Source organism: Sabethes cyaneus, chromosome 2 (assembly GCF_943734655.1).
Source record: "Sabethes cyaneus chromosome 2, idSabCyanKW18_F2, whole genome shotgun sequence".
Lineage (NCBI taxonomy): Eukaryota > Metazoa > Arthropoda > Insecta > Diptera > Culicidae > Sabethes > Sabethes cyaneus.
The window spans coordinates 49,066,044-49,088,895 of NC_071354.1; the positions used below are offsets into that span (position 1 = coordinate 49,066,044).

The following is a 22,852-nucleotide window of genomic DNA, read 5'->3' on the forward strand; positions in this document are numbered from 1 at the left end:
ATTTGAAAACAATTTAACAAAATCAAGAACACAAACTATTGCTTTCCTGCTACCTTACTGAAATTAAAGATTGTTTTTATTATCCATGGTTTCCCACGTTGAAGGGATTTTACCAATTCAATCCTATTTTATCAACAGCACATCTTTTCACTACACTTCTAATGAAACGGCAAGCATGCGTATTCATACAGAGTCGTATTATAACTACAGCTACAGCTGTAGTACATTTTTCCAACACAGATATCAAATTCGCCGAGGTTTAATCGTCTCGCAGTAAAGAATTTGCGATGTGTTGGGATAATGAACTTGTGTCATTTTTTCTGGCACACTTCCCTAACACAGACATCAAATTGGACTAGGTTTAATCGCGTTCGTAAGAAATTTGTTGGTACGAGGGGGCTTTGTCACTCTTTCTGGCATACTTCCCAAGCAAGGACATCAAATTGGTCTAGGTTTAACCGCGGTGTTAAGAAATCTTGTTGAAATGAGGAGACTTTGTCACTTGTTTTGGCTTACTTCCCAAGCACAGATATCAAATTGGTATAGGTTTAGATCATCGTAAAGAATCTTCCAACCAATCACAAAGCGAGAATTCTGGTACAACATAGGTTCATTATTTTCAATTTTTCAATAGTTCAACATCAAGAATCCATACTTTTCTTCATTTGGGTCAATTCTTAGAAGATTTTGCGATCGATTGGTGTAAGAATATTGAAAATCGATCGGAAAACCGCTGAGCTATTAGCGCTCAAAACCTTTCATTTTTCGTGACGCTCGCATTTTTCGATTTTTTGGAATGACACCCTATCTCAAAACTTGCCGTAAGACGTAGTCCTACGTCAAAACTGATTTTCCAAAAAAGGCCATGAAATTTTTTCTGAAGGTAGATAATAATGTGGCCTTCAAATCTTCTGTATATCGCAAAATAGTCATATTTAAGAGAAAAATCAGAGGGGTTGTGTGCAAGACACGACCGCATATATAGGTGACGCAGGACTACATAAGTCTCTTTGTAGTGATAGTGGTATGTATTCATGCTTGTAATCATTCGATTCTTCATGTATGCATGCTATATGCAACATATATACATGCTACATGCGTTGTATGTAACAGTTATCAAAGTAGTAACATTGCATACGTTCAATTCTCAAAAGATTGTGCATTTGAAAACAATTTAACAATATCAAGAACACAAACTATTGCTTTCCTACTACCTTACAGAAATTAAAGATTGTTTTTAATATTCATGGGTTCCCACGTTGAAGGGATTTTACCAATTCAATTCTATTTTATCAACAGCACATCTTTTCACTACACTTCTAATGGAACGGCAAGCATGCGTATTCATACAGAGTCGTATTATAACCGAACACTACAGCTGTAGCACATTTTTCCAACACAGATATCAAATTCGCCGAGGTTTAATCGTCTCGCAGTAAAGAATTTGCGATCTGTTGGAACAACGAACTTGTGTCATTTTTTCTGGCACACTTCCCTAACACAGACATCAAATTGAACTAGGTTTAATCGTGTTCGTAAGAAATCTGTTGGCATAAGGGGGCTTTGTTACTCTCTCTGGCGTACTTCCCAAGCAAGGACATCAAAATGGTCTAGGTTGAACGACGGTGTTAAGAAATCTTGTTGAAGTGAAGAAACTGTCACTTGTTTTGGCTTAGGCTTACTTCCCAAGCAGAGATATCAAATTGGTATAGGTTTAGAGCATCGTAAAGAATCTTCCAACCAATCACGAAGCGAGAATTCTGGTAAAACATAGGTTCATTATTTTCAATTTCTCAATAGTTCAACATCAAGAATCCATACTTTTCTTCATTTGGGTCAATTCTTAGAAGATTTTCCGATCGATTGGTGTAAGAATATTGAAAATCGATCGGAAAACCGCTGAGCTATTAGCGCTCAAAACCTTTCAATTTTCGTGACGCTCGCATTTTTTCGATTTTTTGGAATGACACCCTATCTCAAAACTTGCCGTAAGACGTAGTCCTACGTCAAATAGTTTAAGTTTGTATACCTCTAATAGGCGAATTCAACGGTTGACAAAAAGGGGTGGAAGGAGTCTCCAACAAGGCGCGGTAAAAAAGAAGAACGAAAGAAAAAACGAGATAGAATGGAGGGAAACCGGGACATATAGAGAAATAGGTAGAAAAGAAGAAAACGGAAATAGAAAAGAGGGAAAAACGAGACCAAAAATAGAAGAGTGGGTAGCAAAAGATGAAAAACGGAAGAAATAAAAAATGAAAGAATTTCTTTCCATAAGAAAACGAGCGAGAAGATGTGGATAATCTGGACAGAAAAGAAGAAAAACAGTCAGAAAAATATACAAAATAGAAAAAGTGAATACAAAAGACATAAAACGAAAATGAAAAAAATAACGTGAGCAGGGATGGAAGACCAGTAATTTTGATAAAATCTGTGAGTTATCGCCACACGCACAGATCACGATCCGTACAGATCATGACAAACAGTGAATCTTTAGCGTTGATCACAAGATTTGGTTCTCTAAACAGTCTCTAAAGCAGTCGATCACAGTGTTACATCTTACCTAGCTGCGAGAAAAAACGTCACACATGTTGTTTGTATTGTGATTCATACGATGCACATAACCAATCGTCTGTATCTGGTATATTTCTCAACGCAATCATGCAATGAACATGATCTGACATGAGGTTTGTCATAATCTGTGCGGATTGCGACAAAGTGTTTGTTGCTTACAAGTAGTGATGTCAATGAATCTGAATCCGATCGCTTCTATGATCTTGATCACTAGAAGCGATTTTTTTCCATCCCTGAACGTGACCAAAAGTAAGAAAAACCCGGACATAGTAATAGAAAAAACAGATTAAGCCAAAACGAGCAACGGGATAAAAACGGAGCTAAAAATGGAGAAAAAAACGAAAACTGGGACCGTAAGAAATTCAAAACGGGATAGAAAATGACGAGACAGAGAAAGAAGAAAAACGAACGTGAAAACAAGGAGCGACGAAAGAAAACAGACGAAAAACGGAAATGGTAAAAATCTGGACTTAGAAAAAGGACGAAAACGGAACAGGAAAAAAACTAGGATACAGCGGGCAGATAATAGGAAATACGGAACATAAAACAAAAGACATTAAAAGCATAATGAATAAAAGTGAGAGAGTGAAAAAACCCGAGAAAAACTCGAAAAAGGGATTAAACGGGATATAAAAGAGTATGGAAAGAAGAAGATGGGATAAAAAATGGGAAAATCGGACAGAAAAAAAAGAAAATAAAGTGAAAGAAAAAGATGAAACGGATGAGAAAAATACAAAAAAGAGGAGATAAATAGGAAAACCGGTGAGGAAAAGGAAAAAGGGAGCAAAAAATAGAATAAACGTGACAGAATTGACGAAAAAACGGGGCAGAAACGGAAACAGACGAAGATGAAAAACGAGAAAGAAAAAAAATAAAAAGAGTTGAAAAAAGCCGAAAACTGCAAATGAAAAAAGGCTTAAAAGAAAAGAGTAAAAACGAATAAAACGTGTGAACGAATATGATGAAAAATGTCAATTTTAATTTCAAGTAAAACTTCGTATCTAATTTCGGGTCTATGTCCGGTTTGAAGTAAAGCTTCTAACTCAGTCCAAAGTCCATTAGTACAAATTCAGCTCTAGTTCAATGTCCTGTGTCAATTCCAGATTTAAAGACCAATTCCCACTCTATTTTCTAATCCAGTTCCAAGTGTAATTTCTAGTGCAATTTCGACTTTGATTTTCAACTTTGAACCGGTATTTTTGTGATAAGTAGGGTAGACTGCCGCAGGTTGAGAAAACTCGATTATTTTGAAATGAATGTAAATAGCGCCCCAAATCTTACACTAAACATCAAACCTCAGCCCTTTTTTTATATTCAAGGAGATTTGGAAGGAACTGGATTCAGGAAAGAGCGAAAAACGAGACAACAACAGAGAAAGAGGAAACAGCGGGCAGAAAAAAGGAAAAATGAGAGAGTAAAAAACGGTAAATGTGACAAAAAAACAAAAAAGGGAATACGGAACATAAAACAGAACGGAACAGAGAGAGAGAGAGAGAGAGAGATGATAGCGGAAATCAGAAAAACGAAGAAAGTCAAACGGGCTACAAATGGAGATGGATAGGAAAATATGGGATAAAAAAAATGGGAAAATCGGAAAGAAAAAAAAGAAACTGTCAAACGAACGAGAAAAGGGTGGAAAACGGGATTTAAAAGGAAAACCCGGAGAAGAAAGAGAAGAAAAGAAGAGCCAAATGTAGAATAAACGTGATAGAATAGTTGGACAAAGGGGCAAAACGGAAACAGACGAAGACGAAAAATGAGAAGAAAAGAAGTTGAAAGATGAAATCTGGAAACGAAAAAAGGTCAAAAAGAGTAGAGAAAAAACGAAAAATGGAAAAGGAAATGACAAAAAACGTGAGAAAAACATGAGGAAAACCAGGACTGAAAGGACTGAAAAAAGAAGTCAGTGCAAAACAAGAAGAAAAACAGAACAAATAGTGGAAAAACAAGGCAGGAAAAGTAGATAACGAAAAAAAAAACGATAAATCGTGTGAGAGAATAAGACGAAAAATGTCAATTCCAATTTCAAGTAAAACTTTGTGTCTAATTTTGTATTTGTCCAGTTTGAAGTGAAACTTTAAGTTTGAAGCTGTTCAAATTCAAGTCTATTATTTTTTATTTCCGATTTTAGGTTCAATTTTAAGTCAATTTTATGCAGACGAAACACAGCCAGAGAAAAAATAAAAGGAAAACAAAATTTTGTTTTTTCAGCCATTTTTTCTTTTTTTTTTCGTTTTTCCTCAAACTGTATTTCATTAACAAAGCCCAAAAGCTATAAAAGTCTTTGCCAAGCTCCCACCAACAAAACAAAAAACCTAGTTTGTAGTAGTTTCTGTGAGAAAGGTACATAAAGTTTGAAATTCGTGGTTTTTCAGAAGCGGCGCACTGTGAGATTAAACCCAAATCTAGGTGGACAAAAGTAATTACGCTAAAACCGTTAGCCCTAGGTATATAGTGTGTTCTGAGTAAATTTGTTATTTTAACTTCCGCATTTTATTTGACGTGTAAGCATTTAGACTTATTTTCGCTTTTTTAATTCATTCTATTTACGTAAAAATTGTGATTTTGGTAAGTAAAACGGTAATTTTTACTTCAATATTCAATACGGTCTAGCAAAAAAGGGCCTACTAGGACCGATGTGATTTCAATAAATTTCGGAGGCCAATATCTTACTAAACATCTATACAAAATTTGATTTGCTGCTTTTGAGCAGGTTTTAAGTTATTGACATTTGACAAAACCATATTTTTTAGAAAAAAATGCCTATAGCTTCGGAACCAAAGAAGATAGCAACGTGATTCCTTTGAACAAAATGAGCGTTTTACATGCGTGTGAAAGTGCTCAGAAGGCATGATTTGTGAGAAATAAACACGAAAGAAGATATAAAGAAAAAACGGATTTTTTAAGTCCACCCCGACCAAAAAACTTTGTATAGCTTTGTATCGATTTTCGGCCACTTTACGTGGTCGGATCATTACAAAATTATTATTAAAACATGCGGAAAAGTCTGCAGAATCAAAATCTGAAATAAAAATATGATGAATTTTTCAAAAGTTTCAGTCGTTTATGTCCCCTTCATAAGAAATAAAGCTTCAAGCCCAATCCAGTCTAAATTCGAGTTTAATTTAATATCCCATGTCGTCTAATTTCCACTCTAATTTCTATGCCTGTTTCAAGTCTAATTTCTAGTCCAATTTCCACTTTGATTTTAAATCCAATTGCTCCCGAGAGTCCGGAATTTACAACCGAATCGGCTGGTATTTTTGTGATAAGTAATAATAGATTCGCCATCCTATAGATACACTGATACTTTTCCAGGTCAACATCCTTCTGAAAGGTCGAATGCTTTACCTTTTGTTTATGTTTGGGCACGCTAGAGATTGTTATTAGGAAACTTGCTCTAAAATATTCTAGGGAGTAAACCAATAGGCAGTGAAACGATTTCATATTTACTGCGAGGAGGTTCTGTGGTTTTATTAGTAGTTTATTAAAGCTAATTTTCTAGATATACTTTAATCAACTGAAAGAGTACAATAAATCGCAAATGGCTTTTTGGGTATCGTTTATGCCTTCAGAATTCCACGATATTTTTTACGTTTTCGCAGTAAAACGAATTGATTGTTTTGTGAGCTTTGTTCAATGTTCTCTACATAATGTTATTAAATTTGATTTGATTTGATTTCAAGATTAAAACAAAAAAGTTTCACTGAAATGCAAACCTCATGTGATACCATATGTGTTTCAAGATTATTATTAACCCGTTGGGACCCGGCATTCATCGAAATCACGTATTATATTTTATACGCTAGGACATAATAGCTTAAAAAGGAAGTAGAATATGAGTCATATTCAGTAGAAACGTTCCATTTGTGTATGCTAAATCCGAATGAACAATTCAAAATCCTGCAATTCAATGTTATGTAGCCTAATCAATAACGTTTTAGTCGAGTTAAACATATCGAACGGCAACGTCTTAGTAAAAATTTCAAGGACTATCGGAGGTCGAAGCCCGCGGTTTAAACTCAACGAATACACCTTTTTCCGGCGCCGTTGCAGAGAATCCTTTCGCCAGACTTAACGGCACTTCCGTGTTGCGAGTCCTTTCGAAGGTAAAACTCTTCAGCATATAATATACAATCGCTTTCACTAAGCGCCAAGATTGATGTTTGACTTGTTCTCATCACTGAACCGTTCCGGTAGGAATTTCTCCGGCGTTGGATAATACTTTGGATCATGATGCAGACCATGGATTGGAAGCCACATTGCAGCACCCTTATCGATAGTTAATTTTAGTCCTTCACCGTCGTCCAATTCGTAGTCCCGAACGCACAATCGATCGATGGCCGCTATTGGAGGCCACATTCGAAGTGCCTCGGATACTACCATATCCATGTACTTCATTTTCTGTATTGCATTATAACTTAATGGTTTTCCATTCAATAAGTGATGTGTCTCCATGATTTCCTCAAACAGTTTGTCTTGAACATCTCTATTCAGAGTAAGTTCATACATCAAGAAGGTTAGACAGGTTGATACCGTATCGAACCCAGCTAGGAAGAAGATCAAACATTGAGCTATCATCTCTGCTTCTGTCATTTGTTTTGTGACAAGCTCCTTTCCTACTTCTGATTCTTCAACCGTCGCAAATCCTTCATTCTGTTCGGATTCCTTCTGATGTTGAAGTACTCCTTTTCTAGCTTGTATCAGCAGATTAATCATGTCAGGTCGGATAATCCGTTTGGTCTCGCGTGTCCTTACTGCCTCCCTAATAAGGGAAGAAAAATATTCAATTTGCTCTCGATCGATTATATCCAGACCAAATCGACCGATCACCGATGGAATAAGTCGATATCCAAGGATTCTTAGTGCCACCGACAGTCTACCTAATTGCATAATTTTCTTTCCCTGAACATAGAACTCGTTATCCGGGTTTTCCGACGAATTAACTTCGATTCCGAATGCGGTGGTTGCAATCACATCGTTCGTAAATCTGGAAAACACATCCTTCATCTCATATTCCCGACCTGTTCTTCCGGTGCCGATCTCATCCCGGTAAAATTGGGCCATACTTTCACAGCACCGGACAACCAGCTCGAACATCTGACGCATTTTGCTCCCGGTAAAGGCCGGACTTAGCGTCGCACGCATGCTCCTCCACTTGGGGCCCGTCAACGCCAGTAAGGTCTTCGGGAACAACATGTCGGAGTTGTCGGCGTGAAATTCACCGAACAGCGACCGATGGTCCATGAAATGGTCGAAATCTTTCACTGCGATCTGCTTGATCAGCTCCGGATCACGAAGCAAGTACATTGGGATGTTAGTGTCGAACAAACCAACGATTCTAGGGTGAGAAATAAATTAATTTTTTTAATCAGTTTATGTTAGATATGTGCCAACCCAACTCACTTTGAACCCGCATACTTATCGTAGACCGGTTTGATGAAACCGGGCAGCGAGACCTGCTTGAGCAGCAGGGATCCTGTGCTACCAAGGATGGGCTTAAACCGAAGCGAAGGTATAGGTTTGTCGCGGAAATAATTCTGGTTTTTGTTCAACCAGCGATACACGACAGTAATCACCACTAGGATTGAGATAACGTACAAAAGTTCAACTTCCATTCTGTTTGCTTGCTGTAAAATTACTGAAACCGGTTCGATAAGATTTGCTGGAGTGTTACTCCCTGCGAAGATTGTTTTTTGTCGCTATCATTTTCGGCGCTCGTACAAACAAACTTACCGCGTCATGACTGGCGAATTTTTTAAGCTAATTAGGCGTGTGCGATAACAGGAATAATGGTGATAATATTTTTGATTTAAGAATTGAAAGAATTCACTGCTCTTTGATTCCCCTCCGGATCGTGGCTAATTAAATTAAAGTTTTAAAGTATTCTAACGTACCACGATGACAAATTTTTATTCTTAGTTTATTCTTAAAATTACATATTATACATCGGTAGAATTAATTCCTGAGTCACTGAGTCATTTTTGTGTAACGAGAAACTTCACTATTCTCACATTCTATTCAACATTAAGCACTTGCATTCAAAATCCGCGGTCTAAATTCAACAAAAACACCGTTCTCGGCCAACGTTCCGGAGAATCCTTTTGTGAGAGTTAAAGGTACTTCCGTGTTGCGAGTTCTTTCGAAGGTAAAGCTCTTCAACATGTGGTACACTATTGCTTTCACTTCCATCAGAGCGAATCTCGATCCGATACAGTTCCGTGGTCCAATTCCGAACGGTAAATAAGCGCCAAGGTTGATGTTTGACTTGTTCTCATCACTGAACCGTTCCGGCAGGAACTTCTCCGGCGATGGATAGTACTTCGGATCATGATGCAGACCATGGATTGGAAGCCAAATTCCAGCACCCTTGTCGATGGTAAACCTCAATCCTTCACCATCTTCCAACACGTAGTCTCGAACGCACAACCGGTCCATTGCCGCCACCGGAGGCCAGATCCGAAGCCCTTCGGACACAACCATATCCATGTACTTCATCTTCTGTAAAGTATCATAGCTTAGAGGCTTTCCATCCAAGGATTGATGCGTCTCCATGATTTCCTCATACAGTTTATCTTGAACATCTCTATTTAGAGTTAGCTCGTACATCAGGAATGTTAAACAGGTTGACACCGTATCAAACCCAGCCAGGAAGAAGATCAAACATTGAGCTATCATCTCATTTTCTGTCATTTGTTGCGAGACACGCACTTTTCCCACATCCGATTCTTCAACCGTAGCAAATCCTTCATTCTGTTCGGATTCCTTCTGATGTTGAAGTAATCCCTTTCTAGCTTGTATCAGCAGATTAATCATATCAGGTCGAACGATTTTCTGAGTTTCACGTGCCTTCACGGCTTCCTTAATAAGCGAAGAAAAATAATTCCTCTGCTCATGATCGATAATGTCCAACCCAAAAGGACCAATCAGTGACGGAATCAGTCTGTACCCGAGAATGCGCAGTGCCACCGATAGGCGATCAAATTTCATCATTTTCTTTCCCTGCGCGTAGAATTCGTTGTCGCGGTGTTTCGAGGAATCCACCTTAATGCCGAATGCAGTGGTGGCAATCACATCATTCGTAAATCGGGAAAACACATCCTTCATCTCATACTCTTGCCCTGGCTTTGTGCCAATCTCGTCCCGATAAAATTTGGCCATACTTTCACAACACTCCCGAACCAAATCGAACATTTGACGCATTTTTGACCCCGTAAAGGCTGGGCTCAGTGTCGCCCGCATGCTCCTCCACTTCTGATCGTTCAACGCAAACAACGTTTTCGGGAACATCATTTCGGAATTATCGGCATGGTTTTTGCCGAACAACGGTCGATGGTCCATGAAGTGGTCAAAATCCTTCACTCCGATTTTTTTAATCAACTCCGGATCCCGTAGCACGTACATCGGAATATTGGTGTCGAACAAACCAACAACTCTGCGAAATGAAGTGGTTGATATTTTTCAATAAAAACTTAAGTTGAATGTGCTGACACTTTAACTCACTTTGATCCCGTATATTTATCGTAAAGGGGCTTGATGAAGTCGGGTAACGAAACCTGCTTGAGCAGCAGGGATCCGGTGCTACCGAGGATCGGTGCAATCGGAAGCGCCGGAATCGGTTTGTCGCGGAAATAATCTTGATTTTTGTTCAACCATCGGTACACGAAACCAAGTACCACGAGGATCGAAACCACGTACGCAAGTTCCACTTCCATCTTGCTTGTTCGCCTGCCGTAAGGTCACTGTAGGCGATTCACGTAACGCTTCGTAATTTTATTTGCGTGGAATTTTTTTTGTTGTTGTTTACTATACCCCAAAAAGGTAGTATTCGGCGCTATCATTTGCGGCACTCGTTCGTGGTTGAATGACTGGCTAAATTTTAAGCGGCTCTTGTAGCGTGTTTAACAATGAGAGTAGAGCGGTTCAAATCTAAACAGTTTTAACTGAATGAACGTTATTATTTAATAATGTGCTTTTTTAAATAAGTATGGTAGAAGAAGTGGTTAAAACTTAAAACTATCCTTTTTGGCAATTGGAACAGTGATGCACCCTACTGTTTCGGATATTCCCATCGAATACCTGTGGCACTAAAAATTGTTTGCTGTTTTCATCGTGTGTGTATCATGTGCTTGTCGTGATTAATCCCCTAGTAAGATAACATTAAAAGATCGTCTTTGTTACTACCTAAATTCAATAGACACATTCACAGGACAAGAATTCTACAGTAGGTATAGTCAAACAGTAAAATCAAAGTTATAGATAAACGATAGCGCGTAGCTTCAAAGGTGTGAACTTTTATGTGTGCAAGCATAAAACGCAGATAAGGTACCTTTTTTGGGAAATGCCTCTTGTGTAGACTTGATTCTATAAGCCAAAATGAACATCCAGCTGATAATATTTTACATTCGATTAAAAACTTATAGTAGATTCTGCTGTATCGTTTGTAGTTTGCGGTGCTACAACGCTAGTAACTCATCAGTGACTAAATGAACGTTCATTTAGTCACTAATAAGATACTAGCATTGCAGCGCCGTAACTACAAAAGATACAGCAGAACTTTATTCAGCAAAATTGTAGATAATAACCTGTTCTGCCAATGTCCCATATATAATTTTGTCATATTTGGCCCCGTTATGACGGTACTGTCAAGTGAATCAAAATTGAGACAAAGTGATCGAAGCATCTCTGCGGTCAATTTATGGCAAGTCAAAAGTAGCCCACCGCGTTGGTCAGGAAACAGAACGACCAACAACGGTGGCATAAAATAAAATATAAAACACCTTAAGAGTGTGCGGTCCAGTTTCTCCAAGGGTGCGCGCATTAAAATTCAAAGGTTGACAGGGTATAGAAATTATCCAAAAGCAAAGCCTTGGGATTATACCGTTTTTAGTTATTACGCTTCTTTATCGACAGACTTCGCAGCCGATTGTTAGAGTACAGGAAAGTTACGCGGCCAGTGCAACGATCCTACTGACTCTATGTAGCAAGCACCGCCTAGCCGAGATTTGAACATACGACGACTGGCCCAGCTAACTGGGCGCCAAGAAATTATCCAGTCTTTTCTTTTCACTTAGGTTAAGTCCGAAGAAGACAGCCCCTACATGCGAATTCTGAGTGTCAGCATGAGAAATAGCCTTGCCAGCTATGAGTTTTTATCTCCATGTCAGGAGCGACTCTTGACGGCTTCAGAACACACGAATAGCTTGAACCCTTCAAGCTTGGTATCGTAGCTCTGCAGGAAATCAGTCGAAAAGGAGAGATGGTTTGAAATATCCGCAGCCCCCCAGTTTTAACAGAGCGGTGGCACTACCAATGAACTGGAAACGGGTTTTGTAGTGAAGAATGCAAGACCGCGTGATAGAATGGGAGGCAGTCAACGAGAGGATGTGACTAATGAGGTTTCTCGAGGTGAAAAGGAAGCGTTCTACGTGCGGCTCGACGCTACGTAAGACTTCTGTTCGCCGCGGAGAATATATAGACTCTAAACTTCGCAGCTTCTCGAGGCCTGGTGATCCGAAGCACTTTTTTCCACGCAAAAATATCACCAAAATCATCTGGAGATCAGCTGCCCAAACTAAAATGACCCAGTTTGACACCATCCTTACAGATAAAAAGTTCTTTTCTAACATCATGAACATACGTTCTCTAAGGGGTGCGGATATTGACTGTCGCCATCACCTAATAGCCGTATATGTGCGCTCAAAACTGTCAATCAACTGTGTACCAGGCACGTCAAAGCCGTCCTCCTCGGATGAACATTAGGCAGCTAGATAACCTGCAATCTACCGAGAATTTAGCACAAATACTAAATGAGGCACTGCTTTCTTCTGTTGCAAAAAAAGTAATGCCATGGGTATAAACGTCCTTCAGAATTTGACTGTTTTTCGACAGACTTCGCAGACAGAAGGTGAACCAATCTCGTAAGGGCTACGTAATAAAACTATGAGCTCCACCAAAACTTTCTGATCACCGCTTTCAAACTGCCTTCCAACTAAGTGGCCCACTCTTCAGAAAATTTTCATAACCTATATAAGATACAGGTCATAAGTTGAAGTAGTCTCATCACGTTCTGCTGAAAGCAGCAATAAAACCGATTATGCTTTTCGCTGCTTGGCAGCTACCGCCAAAATTCATTGAAGCTTTTCACTACAAAGCTATAAAGCATACCGCCTGCTCTGGTGAAAAGCTAAATCTGTCCGCCAACTTTGTTAACTTGAAACTATTTTGGTTTTAGTGATGGCGTTTTGGTCATCGGGTTACTAGTAAACTAGTTTATTTGCTGTCTAGGCCAACGTTTCAAGGACTTTATTTCCTCTTCATCAGGAAATAAAGTCCTTGAAACGTTGGTCTAGACAGCAAATAAACTAGTTTACTAGTAACCCGATGACCAAAACGCCATCACTAAAACCAAAATTAGTATCGTTGGTCAAACAAATCTCTCTACTTGAAACTATATCCGTGAGCAGAAAAGTTCAAGTTTTACTGTCAGATCATTTTGATCGGTTTGCAGCGAGCATAATAAAATATCCCACAGAATAATCAACAAATTTTAACAGTTTACGCTGGTTTGTAGCACATGCGCATTAAATTTTATCGAGCATCTATACCTATAAAAATGGATTTCTGTGTGTCTGCCCGAATGTTCCTTATAGAATCGAAAACTTCTGAACCGATCGGCGTGAAAATTTGCATATAGGGGTTTTTGGGGCCAGAGAAGGTTCTTATGATGGTTAGAGACCCCTCCCCCAAATAAGAGGGGTGGCTCCCATACAAATGAAACACAAATTTCCTCTTAACTCGAGAACTAATTACTCAAATGGAAATATATTTGGCATGTGGGTGTTTTTGGAGGCATGAATTTTTTCTATGATGAATTAGGCTCCTTTACCTTTTTAGAAGGGATGGCTCTCATACAAATGAAATGCAAATTTCCTCATAACCCGAGAACTAATCAAGCAAATGGAACCAAAATTAGCATGTGGGTGTTTTTGTAGGCAATTTTTTTCTATGGTGAATAGAGACCCCTCCCCTCTTTAGGAGGAGAATAATGACCCATCTCCCTTTTATTAAGGGGGCTTCCATACAAATGAAATAGAAATTTTCTCATAACTCGAGAACCAATCAAGCAAATGGAACCAAATTTGACATGTGGGTGTTTTTTGAGACAAAATTTTTTTTATGGTGAATTGAAACCTCTCTCTACTTTAGGAGGGGGGGTTCCCATACAAATGAAAAACAAATTTCCTCATAACTCGAGAACCAATTAATCAAATGGAACCATATTTGGCATGTGGGTATTTTTGGAGACAAGAATGTTTTTTATGGTGTATTGAAACCTCTCTCCCCTCCTAAAGCGGGGGGGGGCTCCTATTCAAATGAAATACAAATTTCCTCACAAGTCCAGAACTAAATTATCAAATGGAACCATATTTGGCATGCGGGTGTCTTTGGAGGCATGAATTTTTTTAATGATGGTTTGAGACCCCTCACCCCTGTGGTAGGCGGATAAGGAGTCTCATACAAATAAAGCAGTAATTTTTGCGTAACTCAAAAAATCTTTCATAAAACATTAATCAATAACAAGACCACCAAAAACTATGAATAGTAACATTAGATAATTCAGCGCAAGACGGCCACAGGTCGCGAGTGTTGCCGGCGACCTGCCGTCGGGTAGCCCCCAGTAGAGATCTATTTTATTTATTTATCCTATATCTACTGACCTCTATTACTTTCCCCTGCGTAGGTCACCCCTGCGAAATGGTACTTTTTACGAAAAGATTTTCCGTGAAATAGTACATCCCGCGTAAGGTTTTGCGCAAAATGGTATTCTGCGATACTCTATATTCCGCGTTATGGTCAACCGAGAATTGGTGTTCCGCAAAATGGAATTCGACGAAATGGTTTGTAATGATGGCGAATATTTAAATGCTATCCGCTTTATTTTATCAGGCTAAGCAATGGGAGGGAGTTGTGTTTTCTTTACTGTGAGGAAAATTTAAATATTAAAACACCCTTGAACTCCCCAGAAACTTGCAAAACTCAAGATTGTGACAAAGGTCATCCGAAATTCACGATTTATGTACAATACAGTTTAATTTGTGGCAATACGAAGTTTGTCGGGTCAACTAGTATTGATATAATAAGCGGATAAAATGAACGCGCCATTGTCATTATGCAATTTTCAAAAACTGATCGTTTTAACAAAATAATATGTTCAGTTAGTCAATATCAATTTCTTGCTAAATCAATTTAGTTGCTTCCTGAGACAGGCAAACCTATTGATAATAACTTTCTTTCTGCAAAACACTGTGTTTTGCTATTTTTTTTTGACGTTGGACTACGTCTTTCAGGAAGGTAGCTGGTATAGGGGGTAATTCCAAAAAATCTTTCTCGAGAAGTAGTCAGATTTTGAACGCTAAGAGCTTAGTGGTTTCCCGAACGATTCTCAATATTCTTACACCAATCGATTGGAAAATTTTCTAAGAATTGGCCCAAATAAAGAAAAGTATGGATTTTTGATGGTGAACTATTGAAAAATTGAAAATAATCAACCTATGTTTTACCAGAATTCTCGTTTCATGATTGGTTGGAAGATTCTTTACGATGATCTAAACCTATACCAATTTGATATCTGTGCTTGGGAAGTAAACCAAAACAAGTGACAAAGTTTCCTCATTTCAACAAGATTTCTTAACACCGCGATTAAACCTATAGACCATTTTGATGTCGTTGCTTGGGAAATACGCCAGAAAGAGTGACAAAGCCCCCTCGTGCCAACAGATTTCTTACGAATGCGATTAAACATTGAACCTAGTCCAATTTGATGTCTGTGTTAGGGAAGTGTGCCAGAAAAAATGACATCAGTTCGTTGTCCCAACAGATCGCAAATTCTTTACTGCGAGACGATTAAACCTAGGCGAATTTGATATCTGTATTGGAAAAATGTGCTACAGCTGTAGTGTTCGGTTATAATATGACTATATGAATACGCATGCTTGCCGTTTCATTAGAAGTATAGTGAAAAGATGTGCTATTGATACAATAGGCTTGAATTGGTGAAATCCCTCCAACGCACAGTGGTCCAATCAGCGAAATACGTGATCGTGTGATATTGCGCCAAAACGTGAAGTTTTTCGCATACAGTGTCTTTAGGAAAATTTCTTGGTATAACAAGCCCCTTCTTGTGAGAGAAATCTTTGGGTGATTAATTCCTTTAAAAGTGAAATAAGAAATTTAGTTTCTCGTACATTCGAGATACAGGTTTGGTACTTTCGGCAAAGTTGTAGTAAATATCAATGCAAACAACTTTGTCAAAGACACTATACTTGTATCTCTTCATAGAAATTATCTATGAAGCGTTATTCGTGGACAAACCCTTTAAAACAGTTTTTAAGCCCTGACTTATTCTGGTCAACTTTTACGTGTTCATAGTGTTCTAGAAAGTTGTTTATCTTGCTAAAACCAACGTTTTTGTAGAACATTATTATAAGTGATTTTCTGCAGTTTCGGAGATTTTGAGCATTTTTGATAAAAATTAGTACTACTTTGAGCTTAAATATTTCCCAATGTGGCAAATGGTGGCAGACCAAACAGCTCCTACTTAAAAGTACAACAAAAAAACTTTAAAATCAAGTGTCAATTGACTGTATCTGTTTGTATCCTCAAAAGTTATAGTTGTTTTAAAAATCCTTCACAGTCATGTTTATCGAACAATTAAAATGTACTTCGGATGCAATAAACGCCATTTTGTTTATGTTGACAATCTCGTTCTAACAAGTTGAGTTACCAGCAATTTTTTTCGCCTATTTTCGAGTCGAAAATGAATGTAGACTGAAAATTAGTTGACGCAATTAATAACAGAAAAGCTTTCAAATAACTAACTTAAGTCTATTTTGTTCAATACCTTCGATTGGTGTCTTTTCAAAAGATCCCACACATAATGGGTTGGTACCAAATGGCAGAAACACAAATGGTGGAATCACGAATGGCCGAAATCCAAATGGCCGAATTTCAACAACAGTCACAGAAGACCTAATTTTCTCGGAATGACTTTTTAGTCTATTTAATTAGAAAACACGAATTGACAAGCAGTTGACAATTAACTTTACTCAAACAAAAAATAAAATAAGCAACACATCTTTTTGTTGTACTTTTAAGTACGAGTTGTTTGATCTGCCACCATTTGCCACCTTGGGAAATATTTAAGCTCAAAGTAGTACTATTTTTCATCAAAAATGCTCAATATCTCCGAAACTTCAGAAAATCACGTCTAATAATGTTCTACAAAAAGATTGATTTTAGCAAGATAAACAACTTTCTAGAACACTATGAACAAGTAAAAGTTGACCAGAATAACACAGGGTTTAAAAACTGTTTTGAAGCGTCTGTCCATGAATAACGCTTCATAGACAACTTCCATGAAGAGATACAAGTATGGTGTCTTTGACAAAGTTGTTTGTATTAATATTTACTACAACTTTGCCGAAAGTACCAAACCTGTATCTCGAAAATACGAAAAAATAAATTTCGTATCTCACTTTTAAGGGAATTAATCACCCAAAGATTTCTCTCACAAGAAGGGGCTTATTATACAAAGAAATGTTCTTAAAGACACTGTATGCGAAAAACTTCACGTTTCGGCGCTATATCAAACGATCACGTATTTCGCTGTTTGGACCACTGTGCAACGTGGGGAACAATGGGTAATAAAAACAATCTATAATTTCTGTAAGGTAGCAGGAAAGCAATAGTTTGTGTTCTTGATTTTGTTAAATTGTTTTCAAATGCACAATCTTTTGAGAATTGAACGTATGCAATGTTACTACTTTGATAAATGTTACATACAACGCATGTAGCATGTATATATGTTGTATTTAGCACGTATATATGAAGAATCGAATGATTACAAGCATGAATACAAGCTACTATCACTACAAAGAGACTTATGTAGTCCTGCGTCACCTATATATGCGGTCGTGTCTTGCACACAACCCCTCTGATTTTTTATGCAAAGGTAGCAGGTTCCTAGGCTTCTCAGATAATTTTGATATCATAGCCAGGAACTTTGCGACGGCAGAGGAAATCTATGGCAAACGGGAGAATAGATTCTTCGAAGACCAAGTACCTGAAAGTAAGAGGCTCAAAGGAGAAATAGGTACGCTTCTCCCGTACGGTAACTGTTGACGGAGACGAAACTAGAAGTGGTATAAGTGTGTTTGGGACCACTGGGACTGGAAACCACGGATCATAACATTACAACAACAGAAGGGTTCTGTAGAGCTAGTTGCAGCGATATTAGTGCCTTGTCGCAAACATTGCAGCGCACTACCACAGCAATCATCAAAATTGCAAATCAAATTCGCTGCGCATTGAATCATAAACTTGTCACTGTCATACTCTTCAACTTTAGTTAAACTTTTGACTCCATCAACCAATCCCTACTTTATAGAAAGTTAAAGTGTTTATTCCACTCCACTCATACTTTTCGGTAAGATCGCAATGCATGAAATTTAACGGTTTGAAATCAAACTTATCCAACGTAACAGGCGGGGTTCCACAGGGGTCAATTTTATGGCCGCTGTTGTTCACTATGTTCATAAGCGATCTATCTGAGCAACCTCAGTTATCTTTTCCGAAAAAACTAAATGTGGAAACTAAGTGGATAATAAAATTATTGAGAGGTCCAATGACATACGATTAATTGCGGTAAAAACTCAAGTGATTATTTTTAGAACAACGAGAGCGGCCTTGCTAGATTACCGTCATACAGCTGACGAAAGTGGTAGGCAACGGTGGACAGGGCATATCGTAAGAATGCCGAACGACAGTGCACCACTGCATTAGCACAAAACCAAAAATAACTACAGCTCCTATACAAACAAAGATGGAGGTATACTCTATTCAGGAAAGTTGTGTATTTCTACTGTTTGTACAATTTTGTACAACATGAAAAAGTTATACAACAACAACAAAAAGAGCTAAAATAGAAAAATTGATTTTAATGATTGATTTATGCGAAATAGAATTTTTCTAGCTTCGCTGAAAAGATAGGGTGTTTCTGTCTTCAGCAAAATTTCTTGCAATTATATGTTGTAAAACTTCGCAAAACACATCAATGTGTTATATTGAAACTGAAGAAAAATAAATTTTTTATTTCACTTTTAGGGAGATTAATCACTCTTCCAACTCTTCCAAGAGGTCCAACGTGCACGAAATAAAAAAAACTAAAATTCACGGAGTAATTTCTGACCTGACTTCTGAGTCGACCGGTCAGTAAAGAACAGTTACTCGACTTGTATAATGCGACCTTTTCACTCGACTCTGAGTGATTGAGCTGAGTCGAGGGCCGTATGTTGGTGCCAAAATGTTAAGCAATCAATTCTGAATACACTTTTTATATCGTCGATTTAAAAATGTTTAGCTGCAGGGTTCCAAAATCTGGCCCCTAAAAAAATATCAATAATAATTTGCATCGCTATCTTAATTACATTTTGACAGATTACACTTTGACGATCTCCTTTTTTGGACATCGTTATCTCTACCATACTAAATCATCCACATGTCTTCGATACGATAAAGATGCGGTAAGGTATACCTGGACAAGTGTGTAAACCACGTGGGTTGACCACATAGTTTTGTTGAAAATTGTGCATACATTTTGCACTAATAATTTAAGTGGAGCGCAGATTACAAAAAACAAAATGCCGTAACACTACGAAAGTCAGTTGGAAACAAAAAAATATTTGCTTTGATATTTATTTTTTGTATCCATTTCCCCCGGTGTACCCTACGTAGTTGATAACGTCTGGATTCGCGCTACATGAAAATACCTGTACAATTCGAACGTTTGTTCGACTGCGTTTTGTTCATGATAGATTGGAAGTCAATATCATTCCATTTAATATCAATACAGAATATCAGCGAGTGCAAGATCACATCCACAATTGTCGGAGTTTGTTTTGACGCTGAGGCGCGTGCTGGAAGTGCTATCAATTATATCTGGCAGCAGAAAACTTTCCGCAGCTAAAGGCTTAACTGTATTGTTGAAAATATTTTCTTTAATTATATTTATTTTAAGTTAATTTAAAGAATTGTGCTCACGTGACCCAGACTATGGGAAGAGGCAATTGGCAAATAATCCATTATTACAGTACAAAGTACAAACAATCGATTATATTTTTACCGATTAACATTTAGGTACAAAAATCTAGTAGAATGGCATTTAATCAGACAGTAATAGAGACAATTAATAGAGACTTTCTTCTGCCTATTACCACTGTTTTTTTATAAGCCACATCAAACGAAGCTATTCAATTGTGGTCAATCGTTGCCACAATTGAATCTAGAATTACAATTACGAAATGTATAATTTGATTCTGGTGGTTGTTCAATTTTCCATCTATCTATTCATTTAAAATAAATTTATGATACCAGTGATTGCCACTGCGTATTTTTGCTACCAGTTATAACGCCAAAAGTTCAATTGGTAGCTTTTGACCATCCCTGCCGGGCCGGCACTTGATTGCTGTCTAATACTACACAAAGAAGTAAATTTGATAACGTTCATATGAGTGCTCGTCGACTAGGCGACCTGTTCTGCGGGCCGTAGCTGCAGTTGCAAACCAAACTTCGAACAGAATGGAGATAAATCTATTTTACCTGACGGTGCTTTTTTCGATTATCGGCTACGTTTACTACCGGGTGACTAAAAACAATGGCTATTTCCATGATAAACCGATTCCTTCGCTGGCTGTGAAACCGTTTTTCGGATCATCTGCGTCGCTGTTGCTTAAGAAAACCACCTTTTTCGATTACATGTCTTACGTATATAACAAATTTCCTAACGTTAAGTAAGTTTTTTTCCATAACATTCTATGCATCGAAAATTAAATTATATTTCGGTTAATCCATTCAGAGTGCTTGGAGTGTTCGACACGACCACACCGATGTTCCTCATCCGTGATCCGCAGCTGATCAAGCGAATCGGTGTGAAGGATTTCGATCACTTCGTAGATCATCGGCCAACATTCGGAAACAGTGACGAATCCGACAGTCCGCATGCTCTGTTCGCAAAGTCCCTGTTCGCGCTAAACGGCCAGCGATGGCGGGATATGCGGGCCACACTGAGCCCTGCCTTCACCGGAAGCAAGATGCGCCAGATGTTCCAGCTGATGGACGAATGTATCCAGACGATGATGCGCCATATGGAAACGAATATTAAGCAGAAGGGTTCCATGGAGGTGGAAGTGAAGGACATTCTGTCCCGGTTGGCGATGGATGTGATTGCTTCTTGTGCTTTTGGGCTTAAGGTGAACTGTTTTGAAGATCGTGAGAATGAGTTTTTGAAGCACGCCAAGAAGATGCTGCTTTTTGGAAGGCTGACAGTTCTGTTGAAAATAATGACCTTTCGATGGTTTCCGGAGTTTGCCAGTCGGTTTGGGTTTGATGTGATTGATAAGGAACAGGCGGTGTACTTTTCCAGCATTATTAAAGACACTGTGCAAACCCGGGAGTCTAAAGGGATCGTTCGGCATGATATGATCGATTTGCTGTTGCAAGCCAAGAAGGGCACTTTGAAGCATCAACAGGAGACGGAAGTTCACGAGGGCTTTGCTACGGTGCAGGAATCCGACGTGGGTAAAGTGCAAGGGTTGACCACAATGACCGAGCCTGAAATGATTGCTCAGTGCCTGATTTTCCTAATCGGAGGCTTTGACACGGTCTCAACGGCTGGTACCTTCCTTATTTACGAGTTAATGCGCAATCCCGATATTCAGGAAAAATTATACCAAGAAATTATGGAAACTGAAAAGTCCCTGGATGGAAAACCCCTAACGTATGATGCTCTGCAAAGTATGAAATACATGGACATGGTGGTGTCAGAAGCCCTTCGGATGTGGCCACCAGCACCGGCACTTGATCGGCTTTGTGTTCGAGACTACGTAGTGGACGACGGCGAAGGTCTCCGGTTCACCATCGACAAGGGAACATGTGCCTGGATACCCGTCTATGGATTGCACTTCGATCCGCAGTACTTCCCGAACCCGGAGCGGTTCGATCCGGAGCGATTCAGCGAGGCCAATAGAGCCAACATCAACCTGGACGTCTATCTGCCGTTCGGTATTGGCCCAAGAAACTGTATCGGATCGCGGTTCGCCCTGATGGAAGTTAAAGCGTTCGCCTATCATATGCTGCGGAAATTTTCTTTCCAGCGTAGCGAGAAAACACAGATTCCGCTACAGATGAAGAAGGGATTCGTTGCGGTAGCGGCGGAAGGAGGCGTGTTTGTTCAATTACAGGCGCGATCCTAAGCAGTATTCCGTATGAGATGCGAACGAGTGTTTGTTTTCTAATGAGGAATGACGGTGATTGTTTGTTTTTCTCATTCTATAAGCGATCGGAAAAAGAGACATCCTTTATGGAGGAATAAACTTTGAATTGCACACACAAATATATGTATTTTCAATATCTCGTAAATATTTTTTTCTGCTAATGATGTGTCAGCTGGAACTCCCGCGTTTTATTTTCCAACGCGTGATGAAATATCGAATAACTATATCTCTTTTTCAGAATGTTATTCAGACTACAGAGTGCATTGCAAAATGTTTATTTTGTACTTCAGCCGAACTATTATTGGATGGATAAGGCCATGTCAAGTATTTACTACAATGTTAGCTCCGGTCAGTAAAAGTGCTTTCCACGTACCGTGTCACCATAATTGAATCTGAATAAACGAGAATCGTTGCTTTTGATAGTCTACTCGAACAACACTCTAACGGGGGCAAATTTATTTTCAACTTTTTAATTTCATTGAACCAGTTCAAATGTTATTGAAGAATAGAAATATTAATCACCAATGAATAAATTGCAAGAAGTATTTTTTTTACAATTTACAAATTGAAGCTTCTCTGCGTCAGGAACCGGTAATGAGCTCCCATCTTTCGATATTGCGCATTCTTGTGTCATGGCCGGAAGATGAAAATCGACCGATAATTATATCCAAAACAATTTAAGTTTTATTGTATTCTTATTACGGTTTTTATGATTTCATTTTAACTACTGCAACTGTGCAAGTTGCTTCTTTGGTAGTTTAAATCGATATTTGATTGCATTTTTCGAAACTATTTGAATATCTTGAAAATGCTGCTGCTGACATCACTTTTTCATGAAAAATGGAACACATTCTTGAGTAGGAATTCACGTTCCTTCTGACCAACAGGCCCACTCTTGAAAAGGTTTCAATAACCTCTTGAAGAACCAGGGCATATAAGCTAAAGTAGGT

General features: G+C 38.5%; 2 protein-coding genes and 1 pseudogene across 2 annotated transcripts; 1 reads left to right on the top strand and 2 right to left on the bottom strand.

Annotated features, from left to right (window-relative positions):
* Positions 1 to 6,556: 6,556 nt before the first annotated feature.
* Positions 6,557 to 8,189, bottom strand: LOC128735391 (cytochrome P450 9e2-like; annotated as a pseudogene).
* A 409-nt stretch (positions 8,190 to 8,598) lies between these two features.
* On the bottom strand, positions 8,599 to 10,286 carry LOC128735392 (probable cytochrome P450 9f2). Its single transcript, XM_053829877.1, has 2 exons — positions 10,075 to 10,286; positions 8,599 to 10,006 (listed from the first exon to the last, which is right to left on the bottom strand). The coding sequence occupies exons 1-2, from the start codon at positions 10,284 to 10,286 to the stop codon at positions 8,599 to 8,601; spliced, it is 1,620 nt and encodes a 539-aa protein (XP_053685852.1).
* A 9,919-nt stretch (positions 10,287 to 20,205) lies between these two features.
* Positions 20,206 to 21,990, top strand: LOC128738383 (probable cytochrome P450 9f2). The gene is made up of 2 exons (XM_053833467.1): positions 20,206 to 20,420; positions 20,486 to 21,990. The coding sequence occupies exons 1-2, from the start codon at positions 20,209 to 20,211 to the stop codon at positions 21,879 to 21,881; spliced, it is 1,608 nt and encodes a 535-aa protein (XP_053689442.1). The 5' UTR covers positions 20,206 to 20,208; the 3' UTR covers positions 21,882 to 21,990.
* The last annotated feature ends 862 nt before the right edge of the window (positions 21,991 to 22,852 follow it).